This window comes from Geotrypetes seraphini, chromosome 19 (assembly GCF_902459505.1).
Source record: "Geotrypetes seraphini chromosome 19, aGeoSer1.1, whole genome shotgun sequence".
Classification (NCBI taxonomy): Eukaryota; Metazoa; Chordata; class Amphibia; order Gymnophiona; family Dermophiidae; genus Geotrypetes; species Geotrypetes seraphini.
In genome coordinates this window covers 26,916,594-26,937,491 of record NC_047102.1, presented here as the reverse complement: position 1 = coordinate 26,937,491, position 20,898 = coordinate 26,916,594, and the positions used below count along the sequence as shown (strand labels likewise).

Genomic DNA, 20,898 nt, shown 5'->3' with positions numbered 1-20,898 from the left:
CACATGCACTGGAGAAGGCAGAGTAAAACTGGAATCTAGGCCCAAATATCAGCTAGAGAGCAGCAACTTGAAAAGTGCATAAACTTGTCAAGACATCGCACATCACACTCAATGAAGAAACAAAAACAAAAACAAAAAGAGCTTGTTGATAAAGAATGTAGTGTGCAGATGGTGAACACAGGGCTGTCCAAAGGGCTGCACGGGGGCAAGAAAGGGAAAGGGACTGGGACTTGTATACCGCCTTTTTGTAATTTTACAACCACGCTCAAAGCGGTTTACATCCAGGTACTTCAAGCGTTTTCCCTCTCTGTCCTGATGGGCTCATAATCTATCTAATTTACCTGGGCAGTGGAGGATTAAGTTACTGGCCCAGGGTCATAAGGAGCAGCATGGGGTTTGAACCCACAACCTCAGGGTGCTGAGGCTGTAGCACCACACTCTCCTCCAATATCATCAGAAGTAAGCCAAGTATAGAACATTGAAGCCACTGTGACATCACTGATGAGTTTGGTGGAATGAGGCATTATGACATCACAATATGAGCTCTGGAATGTTGCTACTCTTTGGGTTTCTGCCAGGCATTATGACATCATGGAAAGGGATGGGGACTTATATACCGCCTTTTTGTAGTTTTACAACCACGCTCAAAGCGGTTTATGTCAAGTGTTCTCCCTCTCTGGCCCGGTGGGCTCACAATCTATCTAATGTACCTGGGGCATTGGGGGATAAATAAACATAGCGATGAGGCTTGCAAAAAGTGCTTTCTGTTCACTGTCTCCCCTACAGTGGTACAACACAGTGGGTGGGGCAGGGGTGCTGGGGACTATGTTGGTGGCCGAGGACACTCGTGAGAATACACATGCAATGCAGGCCACACGTAGAATGATGAGCCCTGAAAAGCAAAACGAATGTCATTAATCAGACTAGTACCATCTCCTAGTAACAGAAGAACAGGTAACTGTTTGACTCTTTGTCCTTCGGAGCTGAAGAGAGATTGGCGGAGGCTGTTGATGAATTTGCTTGGCCCATTTTCCGTTGTACATTTATTTAATTGTGCATTTTAATTATGCATGCCTTATTGGTATCTGCAGAGGGCAAGAATTTCTTAATTAAATAAATAATAAATACAGCACAAGACTTCACTGATAACTAGTGTTAAGCCAAGGCCAAGAGGAAGATGGTCAAGCCATAAACGTCACATTGAGGCACAAGCTGGGGCATTCCGCACTGCCTGGACAGCTTCAGGTTGGCTGTAATTAAAGGGTATTTCGGTCATCAACAGCTGAGAAGATGCACAGCCAAAAGCACTTTTCAAAAAACAAAATAATTGGTATTTTACATGTTTATTTATACCCAACAAGTCAGAACATATCGCAGCGCTCTGTACATTTCCAATTAAAGAAAAAAAAAAATATCATCTGCCGATATTTCTGTACCATGGAAATAACAAAAACTCAAAAACATATCTATATAACATGTACACTTCAAGAGAGACCATATCTGACAGCCTTCTTAATTTGGGCTTTCTTTGTCAGACGAGAATGCAAAATTATTCCCAGATGGCGAACCTCACTACAAATCGCAATTGCTCAATTCTTAAGACTTTTGACCGCATGGGATCTGCAGGCTTTTAGTTATGCGGGTTCATCCTTTTGAAAATCTCGGTCCGACGTGATTAGTAGCCTGAGCGGATACTTGTTTTTGAAACCCAACACGTGGTTAGTAGCCTTGCAGTTTTTGAAACCCAACACTAGTTTCCCCTACCTTCATTCTTGTCTTTTATCCAATCCGTCAATTTTTCAGTTTTCTTCTAGGACATAAGCGGGAGAGTAACTAAGACAACAGGAAATGACATAGAAGGAGCAGACTTCATTGACCAGTGGCTAACTGTAACTACTGCAATAAAGGCATGCAGTTTGGGGGGAGCCAACTGAAATTCTGCATGGCGGGATGTGAATAAAAAAAATCAATTTTATTCTAATTATTTTATTTATTTATTTATCCAATTTTTCTTTACCGTTCTCAGAACGGTTTACATGAATTTGTTCAGGTACTTGAGCAATTCTCCCCGTCTGTCTCGGCAGGCTCACATTCTCTCTAGTGTGCAATAGGGGATTAAGTTTCAAGTTTTATTATTTTTAATATACCGACCATCAACACATATCTAGCCGGTTTACAATGCTATGATAAAATGAAGAATTAAAATAATGCTTATAAAAGGGGGGAAAAGTGAACATTGTAGACGTTTTACAAAGACATGCATGAGAGTGGGGATTGAAGAAGAAAGGTGGGGGTAAAGTTACATTGTTAAAGAGAAAAAAAAGAAAAAAACAAAACAAAACTAGGATTAAAAAGAAGAGAGAGGGAGAGGGATAAAACATTAGGGATTGGGTCGCTTCTTAAGTGATTTGCCCAGGGTCATAAGGAGCAGTGTGGGTTTGAACCCACAACCTCAGGCTGTAGCTTTAACCACTGCACCACTCTAGAAATCAAAATGTAGTAAAAGTGAGCCAAGTATAGGACAATGAAGCCATTGTGACATCACTGATGAGGTTGACTCTTAGGCATTGGTGGAATGAGGCATTATGATGTCACAATACCAGCTCTGGTTATCAGAGGCTGAAACTGTTCACATTATTTACTCAGTTTTCTTATACTGTTCTCCCAGGGGAGCTCAGAACAGTTTACCTGAATTTAATCAGGTACTCAAGCATTTTTCCCTGTGTGTCCCAGTGGGCTCACAATCTTATCTAATGTACCTGGGGCAACGGGGGAGGGGGGATTTAGTGCCTTGTCCAGGGTCACAAGGAGCAGCGTGGGTTTGAGCCCACAACCTCAGAGTGCCGAGGCTGTAGCTTTAACCACTGCGCCACACTCTCCCCCCCTCTGTACGCAGACATGAAGAGGCACATTTCAGCAGTTATTTCTTCGCTCCTGCTTCAGGTGTGCAAAACATGACCATTGAAAACAAAGCAGCTTGCATCTCCTGGGAAATGCTTAGATGAGCTGTTCACACCACAGGTTTGATGCGTCTTTATGTTCTTATAAAGAGAAAGGTTATATTCACAGCTAGAACGTCCTGATAGCTGAGCTGCGCTAAGGGATTTAAGACCGTACTATGTGACCCATAGAAATTATTTTGGTTAATACATACTTGAGTTTTATTTCTAAATGTGAGTTTCAACGTATCTCCTCTGTTAGGAGGAGAAGACAAAAAGCTCAGTTCTCTGCAGTACTCTTTTTCCTGCTTCTCACCAGTCCTTTTTTCTGCCTTCGGTCAATACATGCAAACCATCTAATTTTACCCCGGCAATTCTAGTTCTAAAGTTGTTCTGCCTTCTCTAGTTGACCCCAGTTCGATTCTTTCCTGGCATCTCACCATGACATCACCCTATATAATTCATCAACAGTCTGACGTACTTCACAATCTCTAACAGGATGCTACATTTCAATTTTAAAGAAAGCCTTAAGATCAGATGGGCTTGAGCAGGATGAAAGCTGTTCCTAAGCAGCCAGAATCTGCTTATGTTTAAGATCACGTTTATTGGAAATGCTGAACAAAGAACAGTTGTAAAGAACACAGTATGTCTGACCACCACATCAAAGAGCAAAACAGGACAATGCAAATAGGTACAACCTCAGTATCAAATTTCAATATTTCCAGATTTTCCATTATCTCCCAGTTACTATTCATAAATTCTTATGTTACCTTGCGGCTTAGTGCGGTTAACAGCTAAGAGATACTAACCATATGTAGTATGATCATAATAAATGAATCAAAATATTTACCAAACAAGTGGGTTTTCAACGATTTTCTAAGAACTAGGGAAGAGGTTAAGATTTATATATAAGTACAGTGGTACCTTGGATTATGAGCATAATCTGTTCCAGGAGCATGCTCGTAATCCAAAATGCTCGTTTATCAAAGCAAGTTTCCCCAAGTTCCCCCCCCACCCCACCCCCCCGAGGCCAGGGCGCTGCTCCCCCCCCCCCCGCTCGCAAAGTCCCCCCCCCCGTGTGATCCGGCAGCCCCCGCCCGACCAACTTTAACTCACCCCCCCCCCCCGTCTGGCATCGGCACGAGAACTGCTCCCCCCGCTCGCAAAGGCCCCCCCCCCCGCTCGAATCGGCACCCCCCCCGACCAACTTTAACTCACCCCCCCCTTTGGCACCGGCACGCAGCCCACAAGTGCCGGTGCCGCTTGAAGATCTTTTTCTTCCCAGTCTCTGCCGGCTTTGAGCATGCATCTGCGCATGCTCAAGCCCTTCTAATTCTCCCTCTCGCCGACATTCTCAAAGCCGGCAGAGACTGGGAAAAAGATCTTCAAGCGGCACCGGCACTTGTGAGCTGCATGCCGGTGCCAAAGGGGGGGGTGAGTTAAAGTTGGTTGGGCAGGGGGTTCCTGTTCTCGCGGGGGGGGGGTGCCGATTCGAGCGGGAGGGGGCCCTTTGCGAGCGGGGGGGGGAGCGATGCCGGTTATCGGGGGGTGCTCGCAAATCGAGTCAACACTCAGTTTGCGAGACACATTTTGCGAGAATGTTTTGCTCGTCTTGCAAAACACTCGCAAACCGGGTTACTCGCAAACCGAGGTTTGACTGTACTAACTTGTTTGTCCCACACAGCTGTCAAATATGCCAAAGATTTACTAAGAAATCATTTATAAATACATCTCTTTACCGATGGAAAATCAAAAAGTCGTATCACATGTACCTAAGTGTTTTCCAAAAGCAAAGTTTAAGCAATCTAAAACATAGCTGGGTAAAAGTCCATTCAAGGCCTTAAAACATACACAACCAAATTTGAAAACTATTCTAGCTTCTATTGTCAACCAAAAGCAGGGATGGCTAACCTTAGCCCTCACCAGGTTGGGTTTTCAGGATTTCCACAATGAATATGCATGAGATCTATTTGCATACAATGAAGACAATTCATACATAGAAATCTCATGTATATTCATTGTGGAAAACCTGAAAGCCTGGCTGGATTGTGGCCCTTGAGGATACCCCTGAGCTAAAGCATTCTCTATTATAACTGCTAGAAGAAAGTTTGCAGCCTTTTTGTCTATGCATTCAAAATTGCAACTAGAAAAAGCAATTGTACTTACTCTTCTTGTATATCAAAATCCAGATTTTCAGGTGAAACCTGTCCTGTCACAGGATGCCTAAATGTTGTCGTTTTCTGGTTGTGACTGCAAAACAGTAAAATTTTGACTAATTTAGAATCATGTTTTCAAAGCCAGGTTCTATAAACCTGCAAGATCGCACACTGTATAACACACAAGGGGGAAAAAATGCAAAACAGAAAGCATGGTTCTTATTCATTTTCTCACCAGCATGCTGAATCTGACATTTCTGGGGTGCTCGAGAGATGCCAACCAAGCAAAACTGAGCCTCTGTGAAAGATCCACAATGCATAATTTACTAGCATGAAGAACGGGAATTCATTTAACCTTTGTAATTTACCCTAGGGGTTCTGAAAGACATGAAAGATATAAGCTCTACTAAGCTGGCATCTTATAAACTTCACAGGTGTTTTAGGAGAGGCTGTTCCATAAATTTAAGTCACCAATACCTAGTTCTGGGCATCAGTTCTATATCATCTGTGTGCCAACATGCATAATCATCATGGGTGTCCCTAAATTTAGATGTGATTAGGGTCACTAACACCACTCCCCTGACTCTCCCTAGTACCTTTAGATTCAAACAGTTTTTATTGATGCAAATATCATCAAATACAATAAATACAGCATCAAAAGACATCAATAATGCATCAATTATTAATAAACATAATAAAAGACAAATTCCAATATCAATAAACCCCCCACTTTATCTATATGAGTTTGAACCTTTACCATCCCTCTCCATACCCACCCCTTCCCACCCAATAGTGCTCTCTACCCAATGATACTCTCATTATTTGACTAAATAAAAATCCGAATTAAGAAATCCAACTTAAAATCGCATTACAGCCCTTAGGATACAAAACTTGCAAATAAATACAGCATCAAAAGACATCAATAATGCATCAATTATTAATATACCTAATAAAAGACAAATTCCAATATCATTAAATCCCCACTTTAAATCCAGTTATGTCGTCCCCCCTTGCTCACATTGACTCTTAGCCTTTCTTCTCCTGCTACTTCCTAATCCCGCAAACAGGAAGTTGCATTAGAGGGAAAGCACGAACCGGCATCCGTAGGGGAAAGGGGTTGCTTTTCAGTGCTGGTGAAGAACTAAAGCACAGAAAGGTATTGGGGATGGGGGAAGGATCCGTGGAATGGAGGCCCCCCACCATCTCCTGGAGAGAGAGATGCCAGGAGGGGCTCGGGGATCCTCACTAGCCACATCCCTGCTGGATGGGTCTGAGCCCAAAATGGATATGCCACTGCCACATAATTAAAAATATCTCAAAACTAAGCTTCCCGAGTTCAGAACAAAGCACCTTGTTTCATAGTACAGAACACGGAAAGACTTAATATGCTAAAATACAAAAGCTTTCATGCTTATGATGTCACAAATAGCAGGAGAGTAGCAATGTCAATGCTTACTGATCTAAAATAGTATCATTTATAGCTTATACTGTATAATCATATGAAAGAACTCACTGTGGCAAAGCTTGGCTTATGTTTATTAAAGATTTTTGACCACACTTTTAGCATCAGCATGGTTTACAAATATTTAAAAGAAAGAAACATTGAAACTTGATGGCAAATAAAGGCCAAATGGCTCATCTAAATCTGCCGGTGACAGGTCAAAAAGCACACGACGACAAAGGCGCACAAACAACTGAGCGCAAGGCGGAAGCGCGCTGAAGAAAAACGATTTTAAAGGGCTCCGACAGGGGTGGGTGAGGGGGAAACCCCCCCCCACACACTTTACTTAACAGAGGTCGCGCTGGCATTGTGGGGGGTTTGGGGGGATATAAACCCCCACATTATACTGAAAACTTCACTTTTTCCCTAAAAAAGAGAGAAAAAGTTAAGTTTCCAGTAAATGAGGAGGGTTACAACCCCCCAAACCCCCACAACGCCGGTGCGATCTCTGTTAAGTAAAGTGGGGGGGGGGTTCTCCACCAACACCCCTCGTCGGAGCCCCTTAAAATACTGTTTTTCTTCGGCGCGCTTCCACCTTGCGCTCAGTTGTCTGTGCTGGGTTGTCGGCGCGCCTTTGTCATCGCGCGCTTTTGTCTATGAACCAAATCTGCCCATCCGCAGTAACCATTATCTCTTTCTCTCTCTCTGAGAGATCCCACGTGCCTGTCCCAGGCCCTTTTGAATTCAGACACCATTAAAAACAAAAACAAAACAAACAAAAAAATTAAATTAAAATAAAAACTAGTCTTAGAATGGACCCCCACCTTCAACTATATTTTAAAGAAAAAGCTAAACCAAAAAGATGTTATCTTCACGAGACCCCCTAAATTTTGGGTAGGCAAGTTCAGAGTGAATCTCAATCGGAAGAGAATTCCATAAACTAGGAACAGAGGCATAAAAGGCAGAATTACGAGTTGAAGCCAATCGAACTAAACGAACCAAAGGTAAAGTTACCGTATATACTCGAATATAGGACAAGATTTTTGGGCCAAAAATGAACATGCATGAGATAAATTTACATACAATGAATATTGAACGGCATTATCAGCAGTTTCTCTGGCTTCCAAGTCAATTTGCTTGCGTTCTTTATAAGGTTTATCACAGGCCATTTCCATCATACCTTCTAGAATGATTTTGTTTTGCAGTTTTATTAAAGGTAACTCGTAATACTGACCATTTTGCGTTTCCTTCAATTTGTGGTCAGACAAAGCGGCGCTAAGTTAAGTTATTTGCATTTCAGGCTGTACCATTTTGGAGAGATCTTCAAGAACACTGTTCTGTCAATGCATCATATTTAGGTTTTAGATTTCAACTAAAGACAAGTTTATGTAATAAGTATAGTGTGATGTTTTATTTATTGATATTGTAAATTCCCAATATTATATTGGTTTCTTATTATAAGCTGCTCTGAACTGGCAGATTGTTAAAGTAAACAAAGAAAGGATTATTATTATTGTTTTTTATGTACATTTATTTTGTAATCCACTAAGAAACAAATTGATAGCGTGGAATAAAAGTGTAAAAATAAATAAATATTCTGAAAATGTGACCTGTTGATGGCCCTCAAGGTCTGGGAATCTGAATCTTAATGTTGTAAAGCATATGGGAACAGAGACCTTAAAGAGGCCAGAAAGGAAAGAGTGAGGAAGTGCTTAGTCTAACCCAGTGGTTCCCAACTCTGTCTTGGAGGACCACCAGTCCAGTCGGGTTTTCAGGCTAGCCCTAATGAATATGCATGAGAGAGATTTGCATATAATGGAAGTGAGCGGCATGTAAATCTGCTCCATGCATATTCATTAGGGTGATCCTGAAAACCTGATTGGCCTGGTGGTCCACCAGGACAGGGTTGGGAACCACTGGTCTAACCTAGATCACCTAAGGCACATTTTCCCTAGCCTAGACCAGTGGTAGGCAATTCCGGTCCTCGAGAGCCAGAGCCAGGTCAGGTTTTCAGGATATCCACAATGAATATGTACGAGATGGATTTGCATGCACTGCCTCCTTGAGATGCAAATCTATCTCATGCATATTTATTGTGGCTATCCTGAAAACCTGACCTGGCTCATGCTCTTGAGGACCGGAATTGCCTACCCCTGGTCTAGACCATCTTAACAGAGCTTAGAAAGCCTAGGCAGGAGGGAGGTGGCCCAGATCAAGGAAGAGACAAACCAGAGATAATCGACCCCAGGAAATCCACAGAGAAGAAAGTCCAAGAAAAACCAAGAAAACACTGTGGAGTGATGATGATCCCGAGATGGACTTCAATAGAAGAATCAAAGTTCCAATTGTACAATAAAACAATCCACATAAAAATGAAATAATCCACCTAAAAACCTAAAGGACCTAGTCCGCTGGTATCACAGGACCCAACACTGTCTGCGTTTCGACAAAATATCTTCCTCAGGGGTCCTATGACTAATAGGGTACAATGAAATCATATGTAAACAAAAAGATAGAATATATATTATGGTGGATCTAAAGATGTGTGTGACATCATGCACAAAATATAATGTGGTGCAAGAATAAATCAAATTGAACTAGTGAAGTGATGAGTTAATAAAACTAAAGTAAATAAGTGAATAAAAAGAATAAAGGTAAGTACAAAAGAAGCTCAACGAAGGTGAAAAATGAGGTGAAATCAATGTAAAAAGCCTCTGGTGAGGGAAGGTTGGTGACCATATTTATAATATAAGAACTGTGCTGTGAATCAAGGAAGATACAGTTTACAGTCTATTAACATTTGATAAACTGCCTTATCAAACAAAAGGGCAAAGTGATTTAAAATAAACAGCAACAAAAGGTAAGAAAAGAACTCTAACAATTGCTGAGTAAGGGAAAGTCAAGGGCATCGTGGAAACATGTAGTTGAGAGAAGCCTCCAAAATCTATAGCCTTGTTGTTATCTGTCTTAACTAATCTACGGCCAAGCTGTTTTGTCTCAGATACTCTATGTAAACTAAACTAAACTAAGCCTTAAGTTTATATAACGCATCTTCTCCACGGAAGTGGAGCTCGACACGGTTTACAAAGCTTAAAAAATATAGGAAGAGAGAAGAGAGAGAGTTTACAAAGCATAAAAAGAGGGGATGTAATCAGGAGAAGAGAAAAGCCAGGTTTTCAGTTGTTTTCGGAATAGTTGGAGGGAGCCCAGGTTCCGCAGCGGGACAGTGAGATCGTTCCAGAGGCCGGTGATTTTGGAGAGGAGGAATCTACCCAGTTTACCTTTGTGGAGGATGCTGTGTAGAGAGGGGAAGGATAGTTTATGTCTGTGGGCTGATCTGGTGGTAGTTGGTGTCGGGGCGAGGAAGACCATTGAAACCCGTTCTGGGCTCCTGCCGGTGAGAGCTGAGGGAATGCTAAGGCCTGCTAAGAGAGGTCTGAAGCATTACAGTTAGGGTAGGCCTCGGTGACGGAGACTACAAGAGAACCTTTTGAGTTTGGACTGGTAGGGGCCAAGCTTTGGCCTTAGACTGAACCTAAACTTCTGGCTTGAGAAGGAAGATGAATAATGCATTGCTTGGCTGCCTTTAAATGTGGTTTGGCTGTGTGGTTTGTTTGTGTGTGGGGGGGGGGATTGTTTTATTTATTAAATTTGAAACAAATCATCAAACATTAAAACATCTTGTACAGAAAAGACTGTATAAGATTCACATAGTTAAAGGAAAATAAACTGATACACATATATCATAACTTAAACAATCTCAAGTCCTCAACATTAGGATCCCAGGGTTTACTTATGAGTGATTATAGGATTTAGATACAAATTAGATACAAAGCAATATATCTGGTAGCTGGGCTGGGAGTCAAAATACATTAATTTATCCTTTCAAGGCATTTTAAAGATAAAAAAATGAGTTAGTTGAGTCGGATCAAAAAATACATATTTCTGAGAACTATGGGCTCCTTTTACAAAGCCACGCTAGAGCCTTAACGCACGGAATAGCGCTAAATTGCCACGCGCGCTAGCCGCTACCGCCTCATTTTGAGCAGGCGGTAGAGTTTCAGCTAGCTTGCGCTATAGCACGCGCTAATCAAGTGCGTGCGTTAAAAGCGCTAGCGCACCTTTGTAAAAAGGAGCCCTATGTCTCACTATGCACTTACAAGGAATCAAATGTCTCCAACTGAAGTTACTCCGGGTTTCAAAATCTAAAATTGGCGTCTCCGTTTCTGGGTTTCTCTTGATACGTCTGGAAATATTTGTATTTTAAATCTGAGAAATTCTCTCTGTCTATTTTTTGAAAAAAATAAGTTTTCCTAATCCAATTCTTATCCGACAATAAGGCCACCGTTTTTAAAAAGGTTGCAGGTTTCACCATATCCATATCTGAAGTTTCTAATATAGGACCTCTTTTACAAAGCCGCGTTAGCGGCCCCAAAGCCCAAAGAGATTTAAAGGGCTTCGGGGCCGTTAGTTGTTATATCCAATTGTATTTCTTGTTGAACTTGACCCAATGCTCTTTTATTGGCAAGTATCTCTTCCTTTTGTACTGGTAATTCTTTGTACGTATACACTGTGGCCCTGATTCTGTATAGGATGCCCGAGAGAGGTGTCCTATACAGAATCGGGCCTACACTAACCCCGATTCTGTAACCGGCGTCCATGTTACAGATGCCGGTTACAGAATCGGGTTAGATTAGACGCAGCCGCTACACTTATCGCGGCAGGGAGATCCCTTGCCACGATAAGTATAGTGGCCACGTCTGTTTACAATGTAGGCCAGCATTTTGCTGGCCTACATTTTAAGCGTCTCTTCTTCTACTAGGGAGACGCGTCGGGCCGCCTAGGTTCGCCTAAGGCCCTTAGGCGTCTTGCGGGCCTCCCTAGGCTCCCGGAGGCGCCTTCAATATAGGCGGCCTGCCTGGGGAGCATTTTTAAAAAAAAACATGCATCCCGATTGGTTGATTAGACAGCTGTAGGACGCCTACAGCTGCCTAAAATCAGGACGGCACTTTGCAGAATCAGGGCCTGTATGTTTATTTGTATAAAGTTGTTTTATTGCTTGTTTCCCAATTTTAAATTGTCATACGCATTGAAGTATTTGACATTGCGTGTACAACACATTTTTAATAAACTTGAAACTTGTGTGAGAGGGGGTATAGATTCCTCAGTGAAATTCAAAATCGCGATAAAATATCTCCTTATCATTTCTCTTGTTGTTACAGATGGAACCTTAGGAAAATTCAACAAACATAAATTATTAGAGCGATAATTATTTTCCATCATTTCCAATTTCCTCCTTAAATTAACGTTATCTTTTATCAACATTTCCTGGATTTGCTTTACACCTGCACACTCTTTATCTACTTTTTCGATATTACTTATAGTAGAAGTTAAGTCCTGTTTAATCTCTCTTAATTCATCTTTCTGGTTGTGTGTTTTTAAAGGTCAAAAGCTCAAACACTTGCTCACACTATCACAGGGAAATACTGATTGGAACGTTTTAGTGTAGCAAATCTTGGAAGTTCTTGTTTTGTCTGTGTATTTTGAGTTTAATTTGTAGTTTGTAGCAAGTTATGTCAAGAAATCCAAGCAAAATTTATGAAGCCAACATACTTTGACATGGAATAAGTGCAGCATTTGAAATGTGTTTTAAAAAGCCCAGCCATGTATCTATATGTTTCCCAAATGGAAACAGAAGCTGTCTCAACCTTGAAGAAAACTGAAGTTGTCCAGTTAATATTTGATCCAAAGGGGGAAGAATTTCTACCGTCTATTATGTTTTCTAAATATGACATCTAAGGAACAAACTCATGGTCCTGAAAAGTGATGAATTACACCACCACTGGTTCAATCTTACACTGGTATAATTTAAAGGTACCAGAACCTATGACAATCTTCCGAACCAATATGGACACCAGAACTGTTATATCATTATTTGTCATATTTTTAAACCTGTTGAACTCTAATTAAACTGGCATTTACTTTTTGAAAAGGAATTGGAGCAGTTTTCCACGTTTGTTTGCAGCATGGCTGGATACATCCCTTCTACCTATGCATGCACTTAGTTCATGCTCTATACCAGGGGTCTCAAAGTCCCTCCTTGAGGGCCAGAATCCAGTCGGGTTTTCAGGATTTCCCCAATGAATATGCATGAGATCTATGTGCATGCACTGCTTTCAATGCATATTCATTGGGGAAATCCTGAAAACCCGACTGGATTGCGGCCCTCGAGGAGGGACTTTGACACCCCTTATCTAGAGTAGGGGTCTCAAAGTCCCTCCTCAAAGGCCGCAATCCAGTCGGGTTTTCAGGATTTCCCCAATGAATATGCATGAGATCTATGTGCATGCACTGCTTTCAATTCATATTCATTGGGGAAATCCTGAAAACCCAAATGGATTGCGGCCCTCAAGGAGGGACTTTGAGATCCCTGCTCTATACTGTATACTGAAAGTCCTATTTAGGAAAGTTCTCTGCAAAAAATCATGTAGCGCAAAAAAAAAAAAAAAAAAACCCAAAATCGACTACAATTTATGGTTTATGGCAGTGGTCTCAAACTCGCAGCCTGAGGGCCACATGCGGCCCGCCAGGTCCTATTTTGAGGCCCTCGGTATGTTTATCATAATCACAAATGTAAAATGAAACAGTTTCTTGCTCATATGTCTCTTTATCTCTAATGACAATATTATTATTAAGACTTAGCCAAAAGGAAAGATTTACCTTGTCATTTCTTTAATAAGACATTAACTATTTTTTTCTGAGGCCCTCCAAATCCCAAATGTGGCCCTGAAAAGGGTTTGAGTTTGAGACCATTGGTTTATGGTTTTTATTTATATCCTGCTTTATACAAAGCGGGTTCTAATCTCCCCCCCCCCCTACACACACACACACACACATTACAAAACACATACATACACATCAAAAACAACCCGCCCCACCCTCACATACCCACCCCTGTCTCTTTATATCATTTATACATTCAAGTTGTGGAACTATATTGTCTTCTCTCTTAGCCCCCATATTTCATTTGGCAAAAAAAGGTGACGTTTCAACAAACGTTTAAATGAAGTGAGATTTCCTTGCTGATGTATATAACCCGGGAGTTTATTGCACTCTGCTGGGCCCGCACATGAGAAAGTCGCAGCCCAAGTGGCTTACGACTGTAACTCCTTTCTAGATGGTACTCTGTTTTATATTTCCACCATCCACACTCAAGGCCACACTTTATAGCTTTCTGCAGATCAAAGGCACTCCACAAAAAGGCTTCCGTTACACATGAAGAGAATGTGTAGTAACTCACATTAAAAGAAAGCCCTCTTCTCTGCAGTGAGCAATTTACAGCATGCTTCAGGGGAGAACAGAATTTCTAGTTTGTCTGCTTAGGTGAGACTGTCAAGTTTTATCTGTGCCAAAAGTCATTACATCCTGAGTTCTCTAGAAGAGCAACTCTGCCCCCCTGACATACACAAAGGCATCTATAAACCAAAGGAAATTATAATAGGCACCACACTGCCTGATAAAGCAACTGAGAAGTGTATTTTGTGAATTGATGTTTTACTCCATCAAAACCTACGAAGGCCAGGAGACATAACAAAAGAATTGCCATACTGGGACAGACCGACGGTCCATCAAGCCTTTCATCACATTCTCCAGCAATAAATGCTAAGGTTTAATTACATGTGTGAAGAAATATTTTCTCCAGTTTGTTTTAAATCTACTACTTAGCGATCAGAGAAAAGAAGACTTTGTTTAAGGAATGGAAAAGGTCAAAAACGGACAAAAACGCACAAATAATATCAAAGCAGGTGCCACAAGGCGGTAAGAAAGGCCAAAAGAGACAATGAGGAAAAAATAGCCAAGGAGGTGAAAAACTTCAAGCTATTCTTTCGATATATTAAGGGGAAACGACCTGCGAAGGAAGCGATGGGGCCGTTGGATGACCATGGGATAAAGGGAGTGTTAAAGGAGGACAAAGCCATCACCGACAAACTGAACACATTTTTTGCATCTCTACTTACCGAAGAGGATATGTACAACATACCGGAAGCCGACAGGCTATACGAAGGAAACAAGGAAACTGACAGGGTTGACAGTCAGTCTAGAAGAGGTAGGCAGGCCGATTTGATAGGCTCAAAAACGATAAATCCCCGGGACCGGATGGCATCCATCCGAGGGTAATCAAGGAACTGAAAGGGGATATAGCTGAACTGCTTCAACTAATAGCCAATCTGTCGATTAAATCGGGAAGGATACTGGAAGATTGGAAAGTGGCAAATGTCACGCGGATCTTCAAGAAAGGTTTGAGGGGAGATCCGGGAAACTACAGACCAGTGAGTTTAACCTCAGTACCAGGAAAGATGGTAGAGGTGCTAATAATAATAATAATTTTATTTTGTATACCGCCATACCCAGGAAGTTCTAAGCAGTTCACAACAATTAATAGAAATACAAACAATGCAAATCATTGAATTCAACAAGTTATATGCATATAATATAAGAAAAATACATACATGCCATGAAAGGAGGGTAAAACAATCTTAAAAGATTATAATAATAAAAAATATAAAATATATTAAGAACTCAGTCTGTTATAACTGAGTTTTAATCTGCTTTCTAAAATCAAGATAAGAAGAGGCATCAAGCACAATTTAGGCGAGCCATGAATTTGGTTTAGCTGCCTGAAAAGAAAAGATTATTTCAAAGAACCTTTTATAATGATATAATTTTAATGAAGGAAAAGCAAACAAATGTATTCTATGAGAGCTCTTATTATTATAACTCAAAGTTAAGTGAGGGTTAAGATAATTCGGTGACATACCAAATACTGTTTTATAGCAGATACATGAGAACTTGAAAAGAACTCTGGATTCCAATGGCAACCAATGTAACTTTTGAAAGAAAGGGGTAGAAACATAGAAGATGACAGCAGATAAGGGCATTAGCCCATCAGGTCTGCCCACTCTACTGACCCACCCCCAAGTCTACTATCCTAGGGATCCCACTCCTGGTGACAGGTTCCCTTGGCTTAACCCTCTAAGGCAGGGGTGTCAAAGTCCCTCCTCGAGGGCCGGAATCCAGTCGGGTTTTCTGGATTTCCCCAATGAATATGCATTGAAAGCAGTGCATGCAAATAGATCTCATGCAGATTCATTGGGGAAATCCTGAAAACCCGACTGGATTCTGGCCCTCGAGGACCGACTTTGACACCTGTGCTCTAAGGGATCCCACATGGGCATCCCATATGGGCATCCCATTTGCTCTTAAATTCTTGCACGCTGTTTGCCTCGATCAACTGCACCGGGAGCTCGTTCCAAGAATCAACCACTCTCTCGGTGAAGAAATATTTCCTGGTGTCGCCATGAAATTTCCCGCCCCTGAGTTTGAGCGGATGCCCTCTTGTGGCTGAGGGTCCTTTGAGAAAGAGAATCTCTTCTATCTCGATACGGCCGGTAATATACTTAAACATCTCGATCATGTCTCCTCTCTCCCTACGTTCCCATTTCTTCAAGCCAAAAATGAGACGGACGGCTGTATTCTGGACCCATCCTTAATTTCCTGGTAATTTTCTTAAAGGGGCCCAAATATATGATGTTACAATAATCAAGAATACTCAGAATGGAAGATTGTACTAACAAACGAAAAGAGGCATCATTGAAGTACTTTTTTATGGTGCGAAGTTTCCAAAGTACCGAGATACTCTTCTTAAATACTAAGTCAGAATGTTTCTCCAGTGTAAGATTTTATCTAAAGTGACTCCTAATATTTTTAAGGATTGTTCAATACAATAATCCATCCCATTGGATGGATAAAGGACTGCATCATTGATCACCTTGACAGACACAATCTGTTGAGGACCAGCTAGCACGGCTTCAGCAAGGGGAGATCTTGCTTGACAAACTTGCTGCACTTCTTCGAGGGAGTAAACAGGCAGATAGACAAGGGCGAGCCAGTCGACATTGTATATCTGGATTTTCAGAAAGCGTTCGACAAGGTCCTGCATGAACAACTACATCAAAAAATTGCGAGCCATGAAATCAAGGGTGAAATACTCATGTGGATTAAAAACTGGTTGGCAGATAGGAAACAGAGAGTGGGGGTAAATGGACAATACTTGGACTGGAAAAGCATCACGAGTGGAGTGCCGCAGGGATTGGTGCTTGGACCCGTGCTCTTCAACATATTTATAAATGACCGGGAAATTGGTACGACGAGTGAGGTGATTAAATTTACAGACGATGCAAAGTTATTCAGAGTAGTGAAGATGCAGGAGGATTGCGAAGACCTGCAACATAAACACGCTCGAGAAATGGGCCACGACATGGCAAATGAGGTTTAACGTGGATAAGTGTAAGGCGATGCATGTCGGTAAAAAAATCTTAATCACGAATACAGGATGTCCGGTGCAGTACTTGGAGAGACCCCACAGGAAAGAGACTTGGGAGTTCTGGTCGACAAGTCGATGAAACCATTTGCGCAATGCGCAGCAGCAGCAAAAAAGGGCGAACAGAATGCTGGGAATGCTTAAGAAGGGGATCACGAACAGATAGGAAAAGGTTATCATGCCGCTGTACCGGGCCATGGTACGCCCACACCTGGAATACTGCGTCCAGCACTGGTCACCGTACATGAAGAAGGACACGATACTACTCGAAAGGGTCCAGAGAAGAGCGAATAAAATGGTTAAGGGGCTGCAGGAGTTGCCGTACAGTGAGAGATTAGAGAAACTGGGCCTCTTCTCCCTTGAAAAGAGAAGACTGAGAGGGGACATGATAGAAACATTCAAGATAATGAAGGGAATAGACTTACGTTGTTTACCCTCTCCAAGGTAGGGAAAGGGCACTCTCAAGTTAAAAGGGGATAGATTCCATACAAACGTTAGGAAGTTCTTCTTCACCCAGAGAGTGGTGGAAAACTGGAACGCTCTTCCGGAGTCTGTTATAGGGGAAAACACCCTCCAGGGATTTAAGACAAAGTTAGACAAGTTCCTGTTGAACTGGAGTGTATGCAGTTAGGGCTGGTCTCAGGGAACTGGTCTTTGACTGCTGGTTCACGATGGACCACTGGTCTGACCTAGCAGCTGCAATTCTTATGTTCTTATTGCATACCTCTTAGTCCTTGCATTTTTGGAAGAGTAAACAAGCAATTCACATCTATACTTTCCACTCCACTCATAGAAACATGATGGCAGATAAAAGGCCAAATGGCCCATCTAGTCTACCATCCGCAGTAACCATTACCTTTTTCTCTCTCCGAGAGATCTCACATGCCTATCCCAGGCCCTTTTGAATTCAGTCTCTATCTCCACCACCTCTTCTGGGAGACTGTTCCATGCATCTATCACCCTTTCTGTAAAAAAGTATTTCATTATTTTATAGACCTCTGTCATTTCACCCCTGAGCCGTCTCTTCTCCAGGCTGAAGAGCCCTAGCTGCTTTAGCCTCTCCTCATAGGGAAATCATCCCATCCCTTTTATCATTTTTGTCGCCCTCCTCTGTGCCTTTTCTAATTCTGCTATATCTTTTTTGAGATACGGCAACCAGAACTCCACACAGTATTCGAGGTGCGGCCGTACCATAGAGTGGTACAAGAGCATTATAACATTTTCACGTTTGTTTTCCATTTCTTTCCAATAGAAGGAAATATTTTATAATAAAAGAATTAACATCTGGAACTCATTGCCAGATGATTTGGTAACAGCAGTTAACATATATGGGTTTAAAATTAGTTAGTACAAGTTCCTGAAGGAAAAGTCCATAATCTGCTATTGAGCCACTGCTTGCCCTGGGATCGGTAGCTTAGTACCTTGCTACTATTTGGGATTCCAGAATCTTGCTGCTCTTTGAGATTCTGCTTGGAATCTTGCTACTGTTTAGGGTTCCAAAATGTTGTTACTATTTAGGATTCTGGAATCTTACTATCCTTTGAAATCCTATATGGAATCTTGCTACTCGTTGGGGTTCCGGAATGTTGCTACTATTTGGGTTTTTGCCAGGTACTTGTGAATTGGATTGGTCACTGTTAGAAGCAGGATACTAGACTAGAAGGTCTGACCAAGTATGGCTATTCTTATATTCTTGCTATTCAGGATTTATTAAAGATCTTAAATCCTGCTTAAAATCTAGGTATGATTCATGGTGGAAATGGTGGAGAGGAAAACGGTGATGGAATTCAAAAAAGTGTGGGATAAAAATAGAGGATCTCTAATTAGAAAATGAAGGATGTAAATTAAAGAACTAAGGCCGGTATTGGACAGACCTGCGCAGTCTGTGTTCCATATATGGTGATTCGGTGTAGGATGGGCTGGGGTGGGCATCAATGGGAACTCCACGAATATGGAATATGAGGATGTTACTGGCCAGACTTTATGGTAGATGTCCTGCAAACAACGGGATGGTCGGGTAGGCTGGAGTGAGCTTGGACGGCAACTTCAGCATTTGGAACCTAGGACAATACCAGACTTTACAGTCTACGGTCCAGAAATATCAAAGAAGAAACAAGTTAATCTAATCATGTATTTTTTAATGAGTATAACTTATGGGCAGACTGGATGGACTGCTGAGGTCTTTATCTGCCATCATTTACTATGTATTTTACTATGTTACTATATTTATTAAATGGCACACCCAAGGACAGGTCATGCACAATACTAAGCGCCTTTGAGTGGCCTTAAAAGGATTATATTAAGGTTATGGTTGATAACATATACACCAGAGACACTGAACAATCACAACCAGCCACAGCAAGCTATACAATATCACATCACTCAAGTGTAGAATGACCTACCTCATAACCTGCGTATTCCTTTATCTTACTCAACTGGCTTGCAATTGAAACAACTATATTGTATATCTAAATGCCTTCACTATTCTTCCCACTAAGATAGATTCAACTTTAGGGGGAAGCGGGGGGGGGGGGTGAGGACTTGGGGACTTGTATATGGACCTTTTTGTAGTTTCACAACCACACTCAGGCACTTCAAGCATTTTCCCTGTCTGTCCCGGTGCTCACAATCTGTCTAAAGTACCTGGGACAGTGGAGGATTAAGTGACTTGCCCAAGGTTTGAACCCCAAACCTCAGGGTGTTGAGGCTGTAGCTCTAACTACTGTGCCACATTCTCCTCCACTTTATCCTTCACCAATATATACCTTAATAATCTGTTTAGCTTATATTACCGTTGTATCTCCTAAACAAATTGCAAAACTCAAGGCAACTTACAATTCTAGAGTTTCACAATTTGTTCTGGAGATACAACGGTAACATAAGGTAAACAGATTATTAAGGCATATACTGGTGAAAGATAAAGTTGAATCTATCATAGTGGGAAGAATAGTGAAGACATCGGATTTACAATACAGTAGTTTCAATTGCAAGCCAGTTGAGTAAGGTAAAGTTAGACGCAGACAGGCACAAAGGGTCAGATTCTCTAAATAGTGGTGCCGGTCATATATCAATCATACAACGATGCCGTTTAGAGAATCACGGCTACATCAAAAGGAAGGCACCAGAAATGTAGGCCAGGGTTTGACAGGCCTACATTTCTAGCACCTATTTTTGTTGAGAATCATGTCATAGAGACGCCTACCGGCGCCTACATCAACTCCCAGCACAAACCACACCTATTTTAGATGTAGGCGCCGATAGGTGCCTTTATGGACGGTAGTTGACCGCCATCGTTTGTAGGCGCCTGTAAGCGCCTACATTTTTTAAAAAATTAGATTGTAATTGGTTTTAAACAACGCAGTCAATTAGTGTGTCATTTATCACCATTTAAAGAACTTAAGTTAGGGGGCGGGAGGGTGCCTTCCACTGCCTTTCAGTGCAGCTTTGAGAATTTGGGCCAGTGTGACCCCAAAATTGTTGATTAGATTAGACTAATGTGATGGGACAACTAATACCTGTGTGGTTAATTGGTGAAAGTTGGAGTTTTTTTTAAAAACCCATTGATACGGTTTATTGGAGCATTAATGGTTCTGCTTTTAAAGAAGACACTACTGGGAATGACTTTATAGGAAAAGGATGGTATGGATTAGAAAATGGAGTTTGTTTTCAATAGGATGGGTTGTTCATTTAATATGAGGCACTGAATTTTAGTTAACACTCCCTGTTTACTCATTTTTTTAAACTAGGCAACACTTAAATTTGCAAAGTCTATATTTTAACGCTAGATCACTCAATAAGGCATACATTATTCATGATCTGATAAATGATTCATGAAGTGATCCGACACTGAAAGCAGAAGCACGGTTAATGAATAAAGAACCCACGAGTGCGTGCATGCTGCAAACCCGAAGTCACTTCACAGCAGGGGCGCCAAACTGCAATCCCGGAGAGCTGCAAACCAGTCTGGTTTTCAGGATATCT

The 20,898-nt window shown here is 41.6% G+C and overlaps 1 protein-coding gene across 6 annotated transcripts in view; it reads right to left on the bottom strand.

The window, feature by feature from the left end:
* Positions 1-20,898, bottom strand: part of PLEKHA7 (pleckstrin homology domain containing A7) — a 437,534-nt gene that overhangs the window by 203,213 nt on the left and 213,423 nt on the right. For all 6 annotated transcript variants that reach the window (XM_033928326.1, XM_033928327.1, XM_033928328.1 and 3 more), the window contains one exon: positions 5,106-5,189. In XM_033928326.1, coding sequence (XP_033784217.1) covers positions 5,106-5,189 — 84 coding nt within the window. The remainder of the gene's footprint in view (positions 1-5,105; positions 5,190-20,898) is intronic.